The sequence below is a fragment of the Lichenostomus cassidix genome, chromosome 4 (assembly GCF_008360975.1).
Source record: "Lichenostomus cassidix isolate B80296 chromosome 4, HeHo_3.0, whole genome shotgun sequence".
Taxonomy (NCBI): domain Eukaryota; kingdom Metazoa; phylum Chordata; class Aves; order Passeriformes; family Meliphagidae; genus Lichenostomus; species Lichenostomus cassidix.
Window position 1 is genome coordinate 64,889,867 of NC_139484.1, and position 22,246 is coordinate 64,912,112.

Here is a 22,246-nt window from a genome sequence, read left to right on the forward strand (position 1 = left end):
CCATCCACAATCCAAATGAAGCCTGCAGCCTTCAGTTTTGGGTGTAGCCTCACATATGGAGATTTGCATGGGTGCCCAGTCTGATTTATCACATTGTCCCTTGTGCCAGATGATAAAGGGGTTTCAGATGTACAAAACTCCAGAGTTTCTCCACAAGCAAGCTCACAACGTGGTCTTGAGTCTGCATTACAGCTCTTCTAATGCTTGATAAGCCCAGACTGGTCAGCATTCCAGGGCAGTGGCCAAGTCTAGCAGCAGTCTGGTGGTTCCTCACATTCACATAAAGGAGAAAGCCACCTGCTGACAGCTGACTAGCTACCAGCTGGAATTGCCTTCAACTGGTTTTGAATTCACATAAGCCATGATGGGCAATAGTGTCAGGGATTTCAGAACCCATGGCAGAATGAACCCTGGAGCCTCACAGCAGCAGAAAAGTGTCATTAAGAATTTTCCTACAGAAAAAGGACATCCACCAGAAGTTCATAGGAAGACAACTCACTGACTCTAGTCCTTGGAGACTCCAGTTTGCTCCAGTGTTCAGCTATGGAAAGTCAGGTTCACAATTTCTCAAAGAAAGGGCTCCCATACAAAGGTAAATTAAGATCTTTCACCCTAATCAATTTCAAAATTGTGTTAAATGAGTCTATTAAATAATAGTCAATAAGCTTTGTTGCATATATGAAATCCCAAACACAAATCCATTTTAGCACACCAAGAAATGGAATACTAAGATGCAGAGGGGAAAAAAAAAAGAAACAAGAAAATCCATTGTTCACCCTGGATAATCTTCATTCCAAGGGAACTGCAACAACTCCAAGAAATTCCTACAACTACTTGACAGGCAGTTGCAATGAGAACAAAATACTCCTCTGTAGGGCTAAATAATACAACAAGAGGCAATGGCTGTGAATTCAGAGGCTCAGGATGGACATTGGGAAACAAATTTTTTATTAGGGCAGTGGTGCACAACCAGAACAAGTTGCCCAGAAAGGCAGTCCTTGGAGGTTTTTAAAGATTTACCCAGAGCCATAAACATTCACAGACATACATTCATGTCTATGAACACATAAATCAAAGATTGCCTGTAACACTTCAGCATTTGACTCCCAAGATTGCTCACATTCATGTAACAGCAAAACATCCCCAGCTGTGTGGCTCTGACTGACAGAATGCTGGTAGGTTTGTGGAGTGACCTGATCCACTGCAGCCTTTCCACAGGGGCTCTCCAGGGCTTTTTCAGCACAGCAGAGAGAAATGGCCTGCAGGCAGTCTGACAGCAGAGAGCTGTTCATGCAGTAGCTGCACAGTTTTTTACCAGCAGCAAAGGTGTGTTTCCTAAACCACTCAAGTATAAATCTAGAGACTTTATTTGGAGGCCACTGAGCCGCACAAAGGCAGCTGCAAAGGGCAAGGTGCATATCCCAAACAAGCTGCTCAGTCCTCAGCATGGCATGCCTCAGCCAGGCCCTGGTGGCATTAAATGGCCACAGCCACTCATGCTACAGGGTGGCAGCACTGAGTTCCTGTGAAATGTGTGCCTGTCCATCCTGCCACCCCAGCTGGGCACTCCCTGCAGACAAGCTGCCAACAGCTCTCCACATGTTTATGGCAGGTAGCATGAGGTGGGCATTTCCTCGAAGCTGCATCCAAAGACAAACATTTCCCACTGTTAGCATTGTGTTCCTGACTGCCAGAGGTCACTTGCTGAAAAGTATCAGAAGGGCCATGCTCATCTGTTTCTGAACAATTGTGAGCAAGAGCATAAAGCTCACTACAGAGAAATCAAAGTAATGACAAGTGTTCACCTTACACATCCTCCAGGTCTCACTCCACAGCCCCACTGGAGGACAAGAATGACTCACACGTGTACCCATTCTCTGCTGACCCAAAACTGGCTGTGGAAAAGAAGGAGCAACTCTATCAGCAGTTTGTCATCCTGTGGGAAGTCCCAGAACACTTCTCTCTGGTCCACACCTGCTCCCTACCACTTGCAGATTGCCCAGTCTGGCAATGGAGCTGTCCTGGCCATCCTGGGAGGCTTTTTAGACATGCAGCATCTCCAGCTGATGGGCAGTAAGGATCTGGAAGGTCAGGAAATGGCCAAAAAGCCACTAAATGTCTGTATTCCCACACTGCATGCCCTGAATTTCCCTTAGTGCTGGCTCCAGCAGAAGTTGTCTGGGTTAGATATGATGTTGCTGCTTCCACATGCAGAGCCCATCTCACCTCTCACCACAATGCACCACTGAAGCACGGGTGGGCATGAAACAATGCTGGCCTCACAGGGAGGCCCTAACTGTGCTTTCTGTAGGGTGCCTTACTGCTAAAAACACTTGTGTGACTGAACATGTCTCTGTTTCATATGTCCCACTTTCAGTCTACTAAACTAGCTCTGTGTAAGGGAGGCTGACATACTCTTGAATCAACTGCTAAATGTATTTGTTTGGTGCTCTTCTGAAAAGGATAGATCAAACTCAAACAATGCAATCACTACAAGCTACACTAGAGAGAATGCCAGGTCTGAAATAGACGTAAAAATTAAAAACTTGTCATTTCAGTACATTAACCATTTCAGTCCAAAAAGCAGTACATTAACCATTTCAGTCCAAAAAGCACACAGCATCAGACCCTATCACAAATTGAGTACAAAATTAATACAAACCCCTACTTCAAAGAGTGGAAACATATTTGAAATTAACCTAGAAGAAGACACATTATTACAAACTGGACAGAGTGACGGAAGCATTTCAGATTCCTTTTCTCATGTTTCACATTTTTTTCCACATTCAAACCTATCCTGGTGCTGTGCACTGAAGTTAATACACAAAGGTTTAAATATAGAGCAGTTACTAAATTTTTCATTGTTGCATAATGACGATGTAATCTGGCTTAATAATGTACATAGGGTAAAGTCAGAGAAGAATCTCCTCACCAGAAATTCACTTCTGGAGTCAAATGTTACCCAGGTACACTGTGAACCAAAACAGTCTGGCCTGAGCCCACAACTTTGGGTCAGAGACACCAGGAATGAACTAATGGTTGTGTTTCCTCCTTAAAGAAAGGTGATTTTATCTCCCTGACAGACATGAAATTCAGCAAAAAATACAGAAGTGAGCTAACTGCAATTGTAAGACACTCGTGTTTTTACAGGAAGACTCTTCACAGATTTATTTATGAAATGCAAATACCTGCATACAGGGAGCACTTGAGTTTCAGAGAGAATCAGCAAACAGAAGCTCAGGATCATTTGTGCCATGCACTGGGTCAGGATGAACACAGCATCATTACTCATAAACCTACCATGATTTCAAAGTTTTTAAGAGCTTAGAGTTTCATTTCAGAGTTTTTTTAGAAATGCAGCAGTAAAAGGCTCCCCATTGTGTCTTCAAGGTTTACCTGCCACCAAGGTAAAATGAGGGCAAGAAACTCTGGCTGCCTTCTTACACCAGCTTCAATCACTTCCTCCAGGAGCTTGACACAACAAGGCAACATCTCTTAAGGGCTGCAGCTCTTTTTATTCTGTGCACAGTCACACTTGGAAGTGGTGACAGAATTTTGCTGCAAATTGTTTTAATGGTACTGAAATTTAATGTGTTCATATTATTTTGCATAGTCCTGGATATCACAGCCACACATGCAATGTAGGTAAACATGTAATTATATACCCAACTCTGCTTAGTAGAAGCTGGTACTCAAACATCCTTGCCTTGCTCCTCTTTAAGCTAACACTTTTATTAAAGTGTCAGGAATTACATATTTACAGCTCTACAAGACTTTTTATAAGCTACCAATGATGACTCTGTACTAATTAAAACCCATTTGTTTACAAAGACATTTAAAGAGATTATTTATAAACTTCCATCTTAAGAAATCACAGAAATTCAATCAGATAAAAATGGTTCTAAAGAAACCTATTAATTAATGGTCCAGACAGTATTTAGCATATCTCCAGCAAAATATTAAATATAATGGAAGATAACAACCCTCCACTGCAATAAAAAATCCTGTTTCTTTCAGATTTTACTCAGAAACACTTCTAATATTTTCTCCTCTACAAAGGATACCTCAAATGCTTCTTTTTTTTCTAAAGGATTCTCTAGCTCACACTTGAGCTGCACAATCTATTTCAACTACACAACAAATTTGCTTTAGTGAAAAGGAAAGAAAACCTCTTAGTATTAAAGCACTGTACCATAGCAAGGCACCCAGTGTGCTGATTGCTACGAGATGTGTGAAAAGCTTGCTCACAGCTGAGTGCCTTGGAGTCAAACCCAGAAAATGCAGTCTTGCTCTTACAGCAAACCTCTTGGCTTTTTATTATCCAAGGAAAGATAAGCCGAACACCAGTGTTCTGCAGTAAGCTGGGGGTCTTTTTCATGTTAAAATCCTGAAGTTTGTGTGCTGGTGAGGATTCATCTGAGGTATTTTTTGGCTGTGTCTAACACCTCATAGGGCCTCTGCAACTAAATTCAGCAGCAAAGTCCGTGTGGAAAGTAACAGGCAGAAAGAGTGGCCAGTGCCTAATTGCAGTGATTGTTGGTGAATTAAAAGCAACAGCCCTACAATCAGTGCAACCACCTGCTTTATTTACTGTGGTAATAACCAGGAGTTTCATCCTCAATATGCATTTCCAGTGTGCTGAATACTTGTGTGCATCTGGTCTGCTAAATTGGAACCAGCCACATCACTTTGGCAGCCAAGTGGTCTTGGGGTACCTCAGAAGTGTCCAAACAGGGGATAACAACTGCTGCAAGTGCCTCTCACCACCACAGGCTTTCAGAGAGTCAGTGCTGCTATGGACTTATCTGCAAGTTTTGATGTGAATACTGCTCAGCAACATCTGGTGCTGTTCCTAATGCTAAGGAAATGAAAGAAAACCTCTGCTGCCTGTTAACACAGCTTATGATTTTCATGTTCTGTGCATTTTATTGCTCTGAAAAATATTTTAGTTCTCTTTTACACTATATCTAAATGCACACTACAGTAGTTCCAATGCATTTTATTTACTTTCCCTTAGTTCCACTTCAGCCCACTTGCTGAGTCCAGACTGCCCACTTGACCTCTGGCTTCTTACCTTCCAAAAAGAAAAATGTTTATGTTTTAGAACATATATATGGAACACTTGACCTGTGCCTTTTTACCTTCCAAAAAGAAAAATGTGTATGTTTTAGAACATATACACAGAACCAGAACTTATTTCTACATCTTTCAGTAAACATCAGTTACTGGAAGCTGCTGAAGTGCCACAAATGCATGCATTTTTGGCCAGCTAAGCCTCCTGGCAGCAGTGCACAGAAAGCTAGCTGGGGACAGGTGAATAGTGGCTGGTCTGAGAGGGAAGCTGCTGACTCCTAAGAGAGGGAATGCCTGGCAGACCTTGCTGCCCGTGTTGCTTTCTTTGTCTGTCCCTCCTTTACCCACCCCATCAGTAGCTCCTTGCTGAATGCAGTGACAGCTGCCTGCCCTAAGTTACAAGCACTGGGCTGCATCAGCATTTCCTCACCTCTCAAAATGCCCAAAAGCAGACTTTGGTGCACTTTATGCTCTGGCTCCCACTGAAAGGTGAGCTGTGGTGGCCCATGTGCTGCCCTAAGCCACGGACAGCAGCGGAGACAGGCAAATGACAGCAGTTCCTGAGGCTTGCTTTGGGTTGGAATGACCCTGCAAAGCAACATGGACAATGCCAGCACAAGAGACCTGACCAGAGCCTCAGCAGCTGGTGGCTGGCCAGACTGTCCACGTGCTGTCCCTTCAGGAATGTACCCGGCAGCAGAAGCAGACAGACTGATGAGTGTCCCAGAGTCACATCTGACTCTGGCCAGCAGAAGAAATAAAAGCCCTGGGGCACAGTTAGAGCCTGTTGCTGTATTGCTCCTCAACCTTCTCCCAGTCGAGCTCTCCTGCCTGCAAAGTGAGCACGAGCTGTCAGAGGCGTGCGAGGTGTGACAGAGATGTGTCACACGACGGTGCACGCTCACCCACGTACCTAAACCCCCGCAGACCAAGCCAGCAGCACAGAAGGCACTCAGAGGAGCACTTGGGCAAGGCAAGGCACAGGCAGCACCATGTCAGCAAGGACTCCAGGGCAGGAACACCAGCAGCTCTGACTGGATTTCTGTTTTACCCACTGGGGAACCATAGCCTTAGGCTCTGCAGTACTAAGAGCTGCAGGACCATCATCTGACCACTCTCATCTCTTGTTTTTTTCTAGACACCTCCCTGCAGGCAGGCTTGGCTTTTTCTCACAGCTTTCCCCATGCTTCAGCCATCCCACTGTCTTAAGCTGCTCTTATTTGAAGTGCAGCCATGAAAGGTTTAAAAGCCCTTCATTGTCTTGGGTCTCGGCGATAACTAACAGCAACACACAGAAATCTGAGATGTACTTCATGGGAAATGTCAACAGGAATTTACAAGCTATACAGGGATTCTCAAAAGCATCACAAGCAAAAGTAATGGCAGCTGGATATCATTTGTCTTTCCTGGATGGTGTCCATCACAAATTAACATGTATGAGATTCTACATCCTTTGACCATCGGCAATAAATCTCTGACTTTGCAAGAATCTGAGGCAACAAAAATCAAATGTTATGCAAACAGCTGAAACCCATTGCAGTATGGTTTTGCCCTTGTATGGATTTCTCTTCTTCGCAAAAAGGGGAGAAAAAAGGAGATTCCAACCTATATTTTAGCATTTCAGCCTTTAGGTTGTGCTCATCTATAAAGAACAGTTTTCTGTATTTTAAAGCTTCAAAGTCAATGTCAGACAAATAGGAGCAATTCTTAGAGCTATAGAAATGGAATTTCTTTTTTGGGTGTCTTCTATTTTTAGCCCTGTTATCTACTGATTGTCTTTAACGTTTACCTCTCAAACACTTTTAAGCAATAGCGAGGGAGGCGTCACCTGGTACCACGAGCTCAGCATCACACAGTACCTACCTAATCCAGGCAGATGAACAACAGTGCCTTGTGGGGAAATACACAAGTGATGGAAATACCATCGTACATACTGAAAACAGAGTCCACAAGAAACTAATCAGCCAAGCTTTTAATAAATTTATTTAATACTTCATTCAGCCAGCCTTCCACCCATTCGTTTCGCACGTTAAAATGCGCACATTGCAATTTATTAGTCCTCCTAAATTAGACCTCTCAAACCCATCTGTCTTACTGGCACTCAAGTTTCTTAGATTACACTGCAGGGAGACTCAAGTTTGTCTGCTACCTCAGAATAGTGTCAGACCCAATTAGATAAGGAAAGTGCCGTCACAAGATCACGCCAGTACGGGATCAAGCGGTTGTAATTCCCACTTGAAGTGACATGGAGGCACACACGTACTCACACACTGCCCATGGAAAGCCCAGGAGTGCAGTAGGACATGCAGCCATTTACATGAGAGCAGTAACACTCTGGCCCTCGCTGGCAGTGGAGAACCATGAAGCAAATTTGTACAGCACATCCAAACCCATGGCAAGAGGCTGCAGGTCTGCCATACGTGTGCTGGTATTCACCAGCTTTCACCGTACTCTTGTAAGGAATTTGTCAAGGACTGCAGAGATAGGGCCAAAGAGAATTACATTTATTTAAACAAGGAAAAGCTGTGTAACAGCAACAGGTTTGCACTGGGTTTACACACAGAGGGGAACAGGACGATAGTGATAATTTTCCACAAATTAGCCATTCCCTAGCAGGTGGCTGGAGGGGATGCAGGGTGTCTCCCCCAGAAGTGGCTCCTGGCATCTCTATGTCCCTCTCACGTGGGGCTTAAGGCACAAGGTGCAGGTCAGCTCTGTGCACATGAGCTACACATTTATCGACTGACAGCACCCCAGATCAAGTCACTGCTTACAAATCAGCTCATGGCTTGAAACCAGCTTTAATTATCAGACTGTTTCCCCACATCAAAATGCTAAGCAAGAACATCGTGTCTCAGGACAGCTGCCAACAGGAAGGATCTTAAAAAAAAAATGCAGGAGGGGAGACTACAATGCTTAAATAAACCTAGAGAAGTTGAGCTGCAGCACAGCACTAAACCAAGAAAGCACAGCACTGGGCCTAGTGAGGTTTTTCTGCCTAATTTTAAACCTCCCTATAGACCTAGTTATTTTATATGTATGTCAAATGAGGGGAGAAATGTGTTCAAGATTTTTTTTTTACACCACTGTATGATGCCAAATTAAAAGAGAGACAAGTCAAGTTGAATTATTTTAGCTAAATTAAAAACATGCATTGCTGTCACACACTGAACACAAGGCCTTGGGATGGCAGACAGACGGAATTAAGCAGCCTTTTCCTGCATCAACTTAAATGAGTGTGAAGCATTAGTATCTGCAATACTGGATACCTTTGACTGTGGTTTTATTGTCTATTGTACCTCCATATCCAAATACCAGGTAAATACCAAGTATCCTGTTTAGGTAGTCTGACAAATGCTGTAGGGACTCCACACTCCCATGTGCACAAGACACCAAAAGAAACAACAGCAATTTACACCACAGTTTTAAAACCTCATCAGAGTTAAGGCAACTCTGTCTCCAGTTCAGCACCTAAACAATCACTTTCTCATTCACAGTGGTAGGAAGTTTTAATCTCTGATCAGGAAACTATCAGAAAGGGATATTTAGCGCTGTGTGTTACTTTCATTTTTGCTTCTGCTATTACTTCCTCGGCACATGCACCTACCAAGGCTTTGTGGCCATCTTAGAGGGAGCAGCTAATCATGGCAGCTTGAGCATGCACAAATGAATTGGCTTTTTTGGGGAAGGAAGTGGTGGGTGTAGCTTTTACCAGTGTAGATACTAGAGATGTGCTCCAATGAGACATCTGAGGTGCCCAGGGACAACAGCAGGGTGCCTGTTCCAGCCAACTGAAGGCTGGTTCAGACCCCAAGTGAGAACACCAAAGGAAGAGAAGAAAAGAAATCACACTGAATTAATTAAGAATACATGTCCCCAAATGTGTTGCTATATGTCTCCAACTCCCTCATTTAAACCTTGTAATTAGAGGTGAATAGAAGACAGTGAGGTGTATGTATAAACAAATTTAGGGGAAGGATTAAATGCACTGACTGTAATTAAAGATGGTCACATCCAAGGCTGCAATGGGTAATCTTACTTTCAGAAGAATTAAAAGCTGAGTAACACTTACTTCTTCCCCCCAACCAAAAGTGAAAAAATCTGGCATCATGAGATAATGGAGACCATCACCTGACAGTCCTGCCTCAAAGTTCAGATATAGCTTGCCACAACACAGAGAGTGCCTTGTTTATAATTTAATTTCCATCCTATTTCCCTTTCCACTGAACAGTACAAAACTGGCTGTCTCTGAGCCTGACAGGGTGCAGTTGAGCAGAATCTGAAAATTATCCATCTGGGGATGGTAAGGTATGGAACAGTTTTCAAAACTCTCTCTCCTTCCCTCCTTCTTCTTTCTTCTGCACAAAACTCAGCCCAGATTTCTTAAGTGCAGTGTCCTGAGGTTATGTGGCAATAGAAGGAAGTGCCAGAAGTTTGGACCCACTTGCCATGTGAGTATGTAAAGTCAGGCAGTGGGAACCAAGACACCCAACAGTCATTTCAAACACCTCTTAGCACCTACACCCAATAACTGCTTCCAGCCAAACATACACAACAAGCTCCCAAATTTCCCTAGCAGAAATTATTTGCTCCACCCATGCTGTTCGTTGCAGCAGTCAACACAACAGCACTTACCAATTGGGATTAAGTCAGCTTTCTTGGGGAATAACAGGGTTTGCTACCTTTATGTTTTGTAAATACCAGCTAATGTGCTATGTAAGACACAGAGTGTCTGTGCAGCCAGTATTTGCAAACACTGATGTTTGCAAATGAAGTATTCCTAACTTCAATAGGAGCTGCTGAGTCCTGGCAGCAACTACATGCCAGGCAGGCCCCTTATTTAGCACCTGGTATCTTCACTTAGTTACCCAAATTGAACCATCAAGGAAAAGAAAGCAGATAAATCTGTTAGGCATCTGTCCCAAGGTGGCAGCTGGGAAAAGCCTCACCACTACTTCTCTAGCCTTTTACAAACGTTTTACCACATTCAGATGTAGTCTTTGACTATTACACAAATCTTCTGCTTTGCTGCTGTAAGGTAGAATCTAATAAAGGCTTTCTTAATGTAGGGCATGTAGCCTGTAACTAGAGTTATTAGTTTTTCAAGTTAGAAGCATTGCAACATGACCTCATGTACATACATCCAAGCCCACACCGTTTCTGTGTCGGCTGTGCCAATCTTCACACGCTACAAAATTAGTCACGCTCATTTGTGTAGAAAAAAGCTTGCGTAACATAAACTAGCATTAAACAATAATATCAGCCAACTGACATCCTTTGACAAGTCCTGTCACTGTGCTCTAGTCTAACGTGCACATAGCTCAGCATATGTATTTCCATCTCAAAACATAGCTCTCTATGAAGTCCCAAAACAACTCTCTCCTTCCAAACATAGGGAGGGGTAGGTAGAAGGAATATCTTATCCACTCGTGTGGATTGTACAGTTCTTTAGGACAACAGGAGTCAGATTTTAACTGGACCCCATGCATGGGGGAGGGAAGGGGAGGGAAGGGGAGCTGGTTTTGGTTTTGTTTTTCCAAAAAAGCCCAAATTAAACTTCTGTGAAGGAACAGCATTATGCTTTTTCCCACGTATGATCTGCTGTCTAAATGCTCATGCTCAGTACAGTTTCTGGAACCTTTTCTGTATCCTCTGCAGCTGCCTGGATGTGATGCAGGGCTCAGCCTGCAGGCAGACACAGCTCCTACTGAAATTCCCTGGGCAGGAGGCAGAGTCAGGCCCATAGCCTGCCACATGCTAAACCATCGTGTGTACCAAGGGGAAAAAACACAGATTAAAAACTACTTGACCTGCAAAGGAATTCTGTGCAGTGAATCTAAGCACAAGTGTCTGCTGACAGAGACCACGAGGGAAAAGGAGCATGAGCTGCAACAGGGAAGCACACACCGTTCCATTCAGAAAGAGACCTTTTGAATTTGGGACCAGGCCATGGTACATCCAATACCCAAGTGGTGTAGTCACTCCAGGGAAAGGAGCGCTAAAAATAGAGCTACAGATGCCAATACGGCATGGAGGCAGGGTGAGCAAGGGACAGGACAAGCAACTCACAGATCACAGCCACCTCCTCCAGCTGAGGTTGATTCCTTTTTGTCTACTCCAAGTAGGGACATAGGGACACGAATGCTTGGGGGAAAGTAAGCCAGCCTCCTGCAGATTTGGTGTGAATTCTGAGTGCAGAGCCAGCCTTGCCTTAAAGAGCCGGAGCTGCACTCCTGGCTTTCAGGCACATTTGTCACTTCTTCAAACCGCAGCAGGTACCACTTCTGTATATTGGTCTGTGGGCTTCCACAGACCTGACTGGCTGGGATTCAGCCAAGGATTCCCATCACATTATGTAAGACTCATTTCAGAGGCCAACTTCTTAAAGTCCATTAGCTGCCTAAATACCTTTAAAAAACACAAAAATCAAATTCCAGATTATTTGTCCAGATGTAGCTAAGCAAGCTTAAAAGAAAACATTTTTTTAAAAATACTTAATTCAACTTATTTTTTTCTCCTCCAATCAGGAGAGCAGTCACCATCAGGCCTTTCTTCCCCCATATGTAGGGAATCAGTACCTAACTGTCCTGAAAGTACCAGAAAATCTGGTCCATCTATCTCTAATTCATACAAGTCCAGCCCACTCTCTCTCCCATGCTGGGTAAGAACTAGGCAGGTCAATTAGCAGAGGCTGAAAACATAAACCACCTTCTACATAGTCCACCAGAAGCTGACACACAATGGACTTATGTTTGAGGAGAGGGATGAACAAATTCAAGTGGAAAAAAATACATACATTGGGTTCTCACCCATCTGCTCCCTGCTGGCTGCTTGGCTGGCCAGGAAGCACATGGCTTTCTGGAGCCCAGATCCAGGACTCCACTTATGCTCCACAGTTCATAGCTGACTTCAGCCAGGAAAGAGTCAAGACTTTATTTTAGTCCCATCTTTCATTGCAAAATAGAAGCTTTGTCCAAAGCACAAGCATATGTACATCTCTGATACTTAGAATATAACTTCCTGAGCAGATTAATTTTCAAGCTTCATCTGCTTAATTTACCCCTCCTTTCCAAACCAGCAGTGTAGGTAGGACGACACATTTGTTGGGAGTGCATAATCATGTAAGCTATGTGCTCTGAAAGACAGCAGTTTAGTGCTTAAGTATGTACAGTAGCTATTGCAGCAGGTACTGCAGGACAAGTCACAGGTCCAGGCACTTGCTGACAGCCCAGAGATGGGGAAATAGTGAGGAAAGAACAGCATTTCAGTGCAAAGCTTTAAACCTTCCAATTTCTTTAATTCCATACATCTGTCAGACTCAAAAACATGGGTTACTTCAGTTTTTCATAGACTTTACCAAACAAGCTTCACGAGAAAAGTTATCACAGAGATTTAAGATACAAGTGCCTGGAAAAAGGGACTTCAAGCTGAGATTCAGCCTTGCACTGGCTGAGGCAACACCAGCCACCTGCCCACCATAGCTGGCACCCTCAGAGCAGCAGTCATAGCTGGGGAGGAGGAGCAGATGCCCAAACCACGGTGGCTGTCAGCTCACAAAAAGCAAATCACACTCCTAAGACATTACCTTGCTTTAAGCAGTGCAAAGGTATGTTTATTGCAGTTCACTGGACTTGTAATAAAGCACTCCACGCCAACCAAGATGGTGTAAAAAAAGTTCTTGATGAGAAAACCAGAAGAAAGATCTAGTACAGAGGTAAGGTTCTGCTAGCAAGATTATGTGGTTCCCACAACTAACATAGCAGCCACATTATCTGGATGGTTTATGTATAATCTGGACAGATCTTAGAAATGGCAGCAATTTTTATAGATTCATTATAACAATGAGATCTGTCCCAGGTCAGTAAGACCCATCCAGCACAGCACTTTCCAGGCAACAGCAGCCAAAATTGGATGCTTGAGAAAAACATTAAACTGACAGAGAAGTGAACTGTAACTGCCCTGTACTGTAAATTAACACTGTAAATTAGCACTGTCACTCAAAGAAGCCATCCCATCCTCTCCCCATGCTGGCATCAGGGTGTGCCTGTGACAGTGAGCTGGCTCAGGAAGGTGACCTGGCCAAAGGAGGAAGCTTCTCCCCTCCTGCTGTGCTGGCAGGAAGCAGGACCCAGGAGCACCAGCATGCAGCCAGGGCTGGGTTGAATTCCTGATGGAAGCAGAGCAGTGAGACACTGGGTGATCCTTCCCTGGGAGGACTTTACCTCCAGCAGCAGTTCAGGGGTTTCCTCAGTTACTGGCAGCACTGCAGCCATTCCATGTGATGGATCAATGCAGTTACAACTTTATGCTGCATAACAGTGCTAACCACAACGGTAATTTGTGATTTTGAAAAGGGAGCCCATAATAAAAATAAACATTAAGCATTGTTTTGGTATGCTATTATTTCAATGACCTTTCAGTTCTGTTTCAAAACTTCCAAGTTTATCACCAACTGGCAATTACAAGCTTTTCATTAACCCTGCAGTTTACCAACATGAAGAACCACAGAGAGGATTTCAAGATATCCATTTAGGCGTTCTCTCAGCTTATATAAACTTCAAACATCAAGCAGCTCTGGTGGGTAAAACTGATGTGCCAATGAATGTAACTGTGCTCTTCCATCTGCAATTCCTTCATGAGAAAACCACCTATCAGGACTCAATTTCAGGGGCACCTGCTCTATGTACTGTATCAGCTAATGTTGTACATCACAACGCTCCCATCAAAATATATATTGCTCATCAAAAACTGTGTTTATGTACAGGTATGCATTCATACACATGATGATGCAATATAGAAACCTTTTTCTGGCAAGATTTTAGATTTAAGCACTGCACAAAACTCACATCAGAATTACTTTCTGTGCACATGGGAACACTTTCAGTCTCCTCAGTCAGCACTCTACACAACACATACATTAAGCTCCTTAGGGAAGAAAGAACGGTTTGGGGCTTTTTCCATCTTTAAGGTTTTGCAAGTCACCACGTCTTGTGTATTCCCCATTCTGGTCTTGCACTTCTCAAAGTTCAGGGCTGTCTCACTCAGCTGATCCAGGCCAACTCCACAGCAGTCCCAGCTCGAACAGCAATGCCTGCTTTTTACCTCCACCCAGCTTAGCCCACCAGCTTTTGTCAAATGTAAGCCTGGGGACCTAGATCAAGCCATACCAGGGTCACACAGCACTTCTTCAGCTCATATGGTGCCAGTTTGGGGACAGCAGCATGTGGCATGGTGATTTCAAGTACACTTATTCATTTCCTCACTAATTCTTAAAAGCTGTTCTGTAAAATCAAGTTTCACAAGCTGTTTCCAAGGACTTTGCCAGGGAAAGGGCAAGACCTTGCACCCCTCCTGCAGCAGAGCTCCTCGTGGCTGGGCAGGACTCAATGACTTTGTCAGTGAAGAAGTCCTGATGGGTTGGTCCCAGTACCCTTTGTCAGGGCTCCATGTGCTTGGACAGGAGGTGTCTCTTCCTCACACAGCCCTGCAGGAGCTGGGGGACAAATCCACAGGTGAACAGCCAAGGGCAGGTGACTCCCTGCCTCCACAGAGCAGTGTGGAGATCTCAGCACAGTCTTCAGGGGGATGCATCTTAGCTTTTACCTTCTAATGTAGAACTAGTATAAATTGATGCAAGTAAATGAGATTATGTTGTGTCTTTTTAATAAGCTTACCTCTCTCATGAATTCTTGGGTGTTTTTTTACACTATGAAAGTTGAATTCCTCTATGCAGCTGTCAGGTCAGGTTGATTTTAAAATATCCTTGCAGAAAGTCATGATTACTAATTTACTTACTATTTACATTGCTCTGTGAAAGCCTACAGACCTAATGGTCTGGTTGGAAACAACAAAAAATACCTACATGAATATACATGTGTATATTTCTCATTAGGAACCAGTTACATCCAAGTGCCACTCTGAATGACCTGTCTGTAATTACTAAAATATCTTCTAGGACCTCCTCTGTCCCTAGGATAGAAGATTTCTTGCCTTCCTACTTTTTATTTAGGACTTTCCTGTTTCATGGCTCCATGATGCAAACCTTGATCACACAGGACCAAAATAAGACTGATATTAGAGGGTTAAGTCCTTACAGAGCTTCCCTATAATGAACCAACACTGAAGTTCTGAGCAGGGTACTCTAGGCAGACTTAAAGCAGAGAAATAGGAATTTCATGTATGAATTGCTGACAAACACTTCACCATAACTGTAACCTGAATTCTATCATATAATGAGACTTTTTTTTCTTGGAATTACGTTTCTACTTTCATTTGTCTTCCTCTGAGCACCTCCTCAAGAGCACACAGAAAAGAGACCTAGCAGTAGAAAATTCAAAATAGAGTGGTGGCACCAAATGGCCAAGCCACCAACATCAAAACTGGAGACTGAACCTCTGACATGCAACACCAGTGCAGAAGCTGAAACAGCACCACATACAGTGCATGGCCATCACAGCTTTCCAGTTAGTGACACATCTGGCGACCCTCAGCAGGACACCACGGCCCTGTAAATGAGGAAGCATTTCCCTGCCCTCAGACACCACGTCAGGGACTGGGCACGGAGGAGGACACGCACAGCCCCTCCTCTCCTCCTCCTGGGCAGGCTCCTGTGAGATAACCAAGTGTGTCTTGCCAGAGCAGCATCATGGCAGTGCTGAGTCAAAGGCGCTGGTCCTGGAACGGAGACACCTCCAAAATCAACACCCAGTGCTTCCCAGCTGGCAGGGCAGGGCTGCACCAGAGGGGGAAGACAGGCTGGGCTGCAAGGACCAGCTGCTACAGGGACACACCATGGCTGTGAATCTTCCATTAAACTGTGCAAGACACTTGATAGATCTTAATGTAATTTTAGTAAAACACTATGATCGGTATTAGCTACTCATACACCCACAGCGCTGGAGAAGGGGGGTGTTAAAAAGAAGAAACAAAAATTGCAGGAGTCCTTCACACCAATACATCAGGCAGCTAGAACTGTACACACCTCATCTGCTTTTGTGAACACCCATTTGCACATAGAAGGATCTTGCACTAATTTGCAGGTTCTCACCAGGAATAATAAAAATCTGGCTTCAAGTATAGTTTAACTGCAGGAGGCACAGCAAGCAGCAGCAGTTAGAAACATTAGTTGTATAATCACAAGACATACTGTGCAGTTTACCTATTTTGACCTTGAGATGGCAGAGAAAGGAAAGGTAGAAAGGCAAGTACTATATGGTCCAGCTACTACAAAGATACAACACAGAACTGAAAGTGAGAAGAGAGATTGAACAATTAATAGATTCTCCTTCTGGCCCTGCATCTGCTGCAAATGCTGCTGTGCCTCATTTACTGTGCTGCTTAAACATGTTAAGGCAGAGCAGAAAGAAGAGGAAAATAACTGAAGAAAAAAAAAGGGAATACGCAGTTTAGATGGCATTAAGTTAGAAACGATGAAGCAGGAGGGGAGGAAGAAATGGAACAGAATGAGAAAGAATCATAGCTGGGGACAATTATTTTTCTTCCTTTGAAAGAAGCATGACTGAAGGACAGAATTTTACATGCGGTTATTTTCCTGAAGACTCAGTCAGCAGAACTCCTGCCACTCGATGTCACTGCCTTAGCCAGTGCACTGCATTCTACAGCCCAGGCCTCTGTTTGTGGGCTTGAGCCTTCTCCAGTTCCTCTCATCTCTAGGATGACCACGTGGCTATTAGGCAGAGCTATAGTTTACTCATATTACAATTAAACTACAGGAAAGCATGTAAGCATGCAAGGGAAGTGATGGTCTAGCTGCTACATAACTGCAGCCACAGAACAACACACAAAAAAACCCCCACGAGTTCAATCTTGTTGTGCCATCAGCCACGTTTCACGTATTTAGAAGCATGCAAATAGGTTTAAATCATATCCACACACACCCCCCTCACTTTCTCTGGACGGGTGAAAACCAAAAGACCACAAGCTGCACAAAAAAGAACAAAAAAACCACCCGAACGGGAGTTTATGCCGCTGCCTGAATGGTGAGTGACAGGCAGCAGCCCCGCAGCGAGGGTGCCACAGCAGGGAAGTGAAAGGCAGAGCCAAGAGAGCCCCGTTTGCTCTCTGAGCTCCCTCGGAGCAGCTCTCCCGGAGCCTTCCCAGCGCCCAGGGCCCGGCTGCCAGCACACTGTGACACGGCAGGACGCAGGCTGAGCGCTGCCTCCAGGACGGGGCACGGAGAGCTCCGCAGCGCTCGGGCTGCAGGGCTAAGGTCTGTCCTGGTCACTCCGGACTGCCCGGCGCTGCATTCCCTGGCCAGGCTGTGCCTCAGGAGGCTCCCAGCCCACACACAGCTCTCCGGACACGACACCAGCAAGGAAGCAGACGGAGGGGAAAAACGGATCTGGAGGTACTTACATGCAGGGTGAAAATTAACTGCACTTTAGGCATACTTTAAAAGAAACATAGAATAACCCTGTGTGACACATTGTTCCTGAAAATAATTCACCTTAAGTCACAAAAATACTTTGTACTCAGAGCATTTAACACCTCTAGCAAACAGTTGCTGCAATCAGATTCTTTGTTAGTAACAATTTGGTTAACCAGTTACAGAATTAATCAGTCCAAGGCTAATTATTAGGGATGTTTCAAAAAGAGTGTACCAAACAACAGGGGAAAAAAGAGCCAAGTAGTACTATAACTATTAGATTTTAGTTATAAAAAACAAAAAAATAACTGAATAAATAACTCATTGCAGAATCAAAAAAATTTCAACAAAATATTCTTCAATAAACACAGTAACTCTAACGTCAGCCATACATTTTTTAATTTGCTTTTTTTTCAAGACTTACCTATGTTTTTCTAGTTCGTTGTGTGATGACCTATTAAAAAGAGAAAAGAAATATTAGAGAAAAGGATAAATAAGCCAAGACTCAGAATACTTAAAAGCCAATACCTGCATAAGTTGCAAAAGAGTTCTCTAAAATATGTATTTAACATGGATTATGAAACAGCTTTTCTATTCAATTGGTTCACTTTTACATCCCTTAGATTCTTCAGGGTATCAACTTAATTTCCATGAGTAAACTGTAGGTTTGGGGGGGAATTATAATATATTTGCATTTATTAGTGTTCAATACATTCAGAGACAGAAATTAATATAAAAAACTGAGCAGGTTAGTAATAAAAATAGCTCACGAGATTTTTATCTGTGAAGAAAAATTATGAGGGGGCAGAAAGTGTTAGAAGATCTAAATGGTAACAGGTAAGAGCAAAAATTACCCAAAAAGCCAGCTTTCAAGGCCATGGAGAAGCAGAAAGAAAAATCAGCAGCTAATCACTACTGTTGTTGTTGCTGACATCTTAATGGCAAAAGAGGAATCCTCTTAATTCTTCTGAGTCTACAAACAGAAAATAAAACCCCAAAAAATCACAGTCCCTGTACTGACCACAGCAGTATGTTATCCTCTTCCAATCTACTCGGATTAGAGATTTTTTTCTTCCCCAACTGATGCCTCGGGATTTTTTGCCATTAGAAGGCAGCCCTAAATTCTTGGAGGACTTTTTTTTTTAACTGATTCAGCTAAAAATATTCCTTTTATTTATTTACACAGCTCAGATTAAAAACATTCCTAAAATGAAGTTACTGTCGCCGCTTCAGAAGCAGCAATTTTCCGTACTTTCAGTTTTGTCCCGCTGAAAACATGCCCAGCGCGTAAGGATCAAAAGATGCAGAGGCGGTGGCAGCTTTTAGGGCTGGCAGATTATGTCAGAGCAGCTCTGCTGGAGCCTGCTGCAACCCCAGGCTGCAGCTGGGCACGGGGTGGAGGGCAAGTGCACAGTCCCTGCAGAGAGCACAGACATCCCAGGGGCATGAGAGAGCCTTCCTGCACAAATGCTGCCTGGTGCCGAGCTGCCCTGCCTCTCCCTGCACACACCCTGCAGGAGCTGCTGGATGCTGGACCTGGGTGTGACTCAGGGCACAGCATCACTCCAGCCACAGAGAGGGGAAAAGAAAGCAAAGCTCACACGAGAAACATCCAGTGAACAAACCCACGAGCAATTGATCTCAGGCCTTGATCCTGCAAGGAATTAAGTGAACTGCCCCTCTGCAGGTAAAACTGAAATGAGTACATGGCTTAGCACTAATGCTAATCCACTCTCACCAAATAGCATCTCAGTGTTGGTACCAAGACATCAGCTATGTCAACCATGACCTGGCATCTGTTTCTGAAAAGCCTATGAATTCTTTATGTATTTTTTTTAAACTTGTTGCATCAATAGAGCCACAATCAAGTAATGTGTGTATTCCTACAACACCACTGAAGTGCTCCTGACCAATGCAGCAACACCAAAAGTGTTAATACACACATTCTGTGCTACATTAATAGGGCAAAGTGGGCTTGGTCATTTGGCTATTTTAAGAGGATATTGTTTTTATCTTCTACTCCTACTCTCTACACAGACATCAGAGCTTTTCTCCACAATCATTTCTCCACACCGATGTTCACAAAAACTGACAAAGGCTATGCCAAATCCACCAGCTTCTATGTGTTTGTGAAAACACATAGAAAACAGAAATTCAGGAGGGAACCATTGTCCCCACAGACCCTCCATGAGCCTGTCAAAGGCACAAAGACACTGTTCACAGGGAGCTTTGGAAGAGAGAGGAAATACAAGCTGGCCTGGATTCATCCCTGTGGCATGAACTCCTTGACATTTCTGGCAATAAGACACAAAGGTGAACACAATCTGGCCCATTCTGAGCTGCCAGCTCACAGCAGCTCTGGTGAGCACACACAGAGGCAGCAAGGAAACCACTGGCCGAGAAACTCAGCCTGCACAGAGCTCCTGGGCTAGGAGAGGATGCAGTGACCAGCTGGGAGTCCTTCTGCATGCAGCACACCTACAGGGCACCTCTGGTGCAGGAAGGGTGACCCGGTGCTCTCCTGAGGCATGTCCCACTGGAGCAGCTCTGGAGGGACACAGCCATGGGTGTGCCAGCTGCCAAGTGACCATGTGCCTCTTGGCAGAGCTCTTGGGGACACAAAACCTCAGTGACGCCTGCGGTTTCTAAACGTGAGCACTAGCCACACATTTCAGGAGGTGCAGGGGGGCTGACTGACACCTCGGCTATCACACCCTAGGCAGGAACCAAAACCGAGAGTCCTGACATTTACCTGAGAATTGCTCCATCGACAGAGCAAGTTAAACACCCTAATATAAGCATGACAGGGTTTTTTTTGGTTGGGTTTGTTTTCAGAACAGATGAACCTCTCCCTAAATATTGGGGTTTATTTCCTTCATTGTCTACAGCACAGTGTATTGCAAGAATGTCCATCTTCTGCTATTTATGCAACCTAAACTGAGGGGAAAAAAATGGAAGAACTGGTCTGCACACAACCCAGTACCCTGTTTCAAAATGGAGTCTTTTATTACTTTAGTAAAGATAAAATGTAGACTACAACTAAGAAGATATATGTATGTATGTATTTATATGAAAGAGACAGATATATGACTGTGGTTTTCAGGCAAATGGTCTGTGCAGCCTTTTAAAAATGGCTGCAAGAGAAGACTGTTGGTGTTTAACTTAGGTTCATTCTATTGAGTTTGTATTTCCACGCAAAGCTTGGGGAAGTTGGGGGTAGTAGTGATGAGAAAAAAGTGTCAATAAAAAGGTTCAGATAAAAATAAAGGGAAAAAGCCAACAACAAAAAATCAGCAGAATCACAGATTCAGAAGGAAGGAATAACAAACACTGGTGCTTAGACTACACTGTTGACCTGAGACAGCTCTAATATCCCTTTAGCAAATGCCAAGCAGTTCACTGACTATGAAGTAGCAGTTAAATTTTCCTTGTGAAGAAATTGTCAAAAGATTTGAAAGAACAGGGATGAGCCAAGTAAATGCAGCCACTGGTCTGCAAGATGTGCTACTTTCCACAGCACATCCCCAGAGCCATCCCCCTCCACCACCTTCCTTTCCCCAAACAAGAATTCTAGGTAAAGGATTTCAGCTTTTGGTCGATGCAACATTCAGCAGTCACACCTAAGCAATTCGGACAGGTGCTAACTGAGATGACAAGACTGACACAGAAAAGGCAAGGGCCCTCCACCTCCACTTGCTGCCAGTTTAAGGGTGAGCCAGCAGGAGCTGCTCACATGCACACTAGATTGGGAGCTCACTGCATGCATGCTGCACAGCCTGTTTCACTATCCATACACTTTCCCTACTCCTCCATCCATTTACCCCCAACACCATCCGGGCTCAGCAGGAAGCCAGCAGCTCCTGACAAAAGCAGGGATGGATGGCAATGCTGCTGAAGTTTATTGCCCTGTGTTAATGGGAGCAGGTCTAGACCATGACTCACCAATACACTACCAGTTGCCAACGCATTTTAAAGCACTATATAGGGAGCAAAGCAGGGTAGTTAACCAAGTGCTTGAAACAGTGGCAGCACCTTAGCAGTGCCAGGGATTTGGTGCAGGCAGGGCTGCCAGGCTGTTATACAACCCATGTGCAGGATGCAACTCCACCTAAGGTCATGAGGGCCATGTGAACTACACTGCCAGCACTTCACCTTTTGTCCAGGCCAAAAGAGTAAGAACAAACAGAACAAGAGCCTTTACAAGGTGCTACACATTAAGTGTGTGCATCCAGTTCCCACTCCCAAAAGTGCAGGTGTGTAAAAGCACAAAGCTTACACCTACAGTCTTGTGTGAATGCAACAGCTGTGCAGCTTTTCATTGAAAGCATCCAAATTCGCTTCCAGGAAATTCCCTGTCCACATATCTAACCTGCCGTGGGATGCAACTGAAAATACTACAGTTCACCATGCAAAGCTCAAATAAACCTGAACATAAGCACACATCCTGCCTAGCATTCACTGCTCCTGGGTTGTTGGTTTTTTTCCACTTGTTTAAAACTGGACACATTGCTTACAGTCTGTCAGAGAAACAGCCTGTATGGAATTAATCCACTAAAAATTAATTTTGCATTCTCCTCATAGCAAAATTTGACCGGCTCTGCAGATTCAGCTGGGATCTGGGAACCAGGCACACTGGCACAGCCTTGATGCAGAGTTCTGGCTCTGGGATCACATTCAAGTTGGTGCTGCCACATGTTTGCAGTGGCCAGGTCTGAACGTGCTTCTAATACGGTGGCAATTTGTTTTTCTCAACTGCACAAGCAGTGCAGCTCCCAAATATTGCAGACC

The 22,246-nt window shown here is 44.1% G+C and overlaps 1 protein-coding gene across 3 annotated transcripts in view; it reads right to left on the minus strand.

The window, feature by feature from the left end:
* Window positions 1-22,246, minus strand: part of MXD4 (MAX dimerization protein 4) — a 38,566-nt gene that overhangs the window by 10,389 nt on the left and 5,931 nt on the right. For all 3 annotated transcript variants that reach the window (XM_085059643.1, XM_085059645.1, XM_085059644.1), the window contains exon 3: window positions 17,883-17,912. In XM_085059643.1, the coding sequence (XP_084915769.1) occupies window positions 17,883-17,912 (30 nt within the window). The remainder of the gene's footprint in view (window positions 1-17,882; window positions 17,913-22,246) is intronic.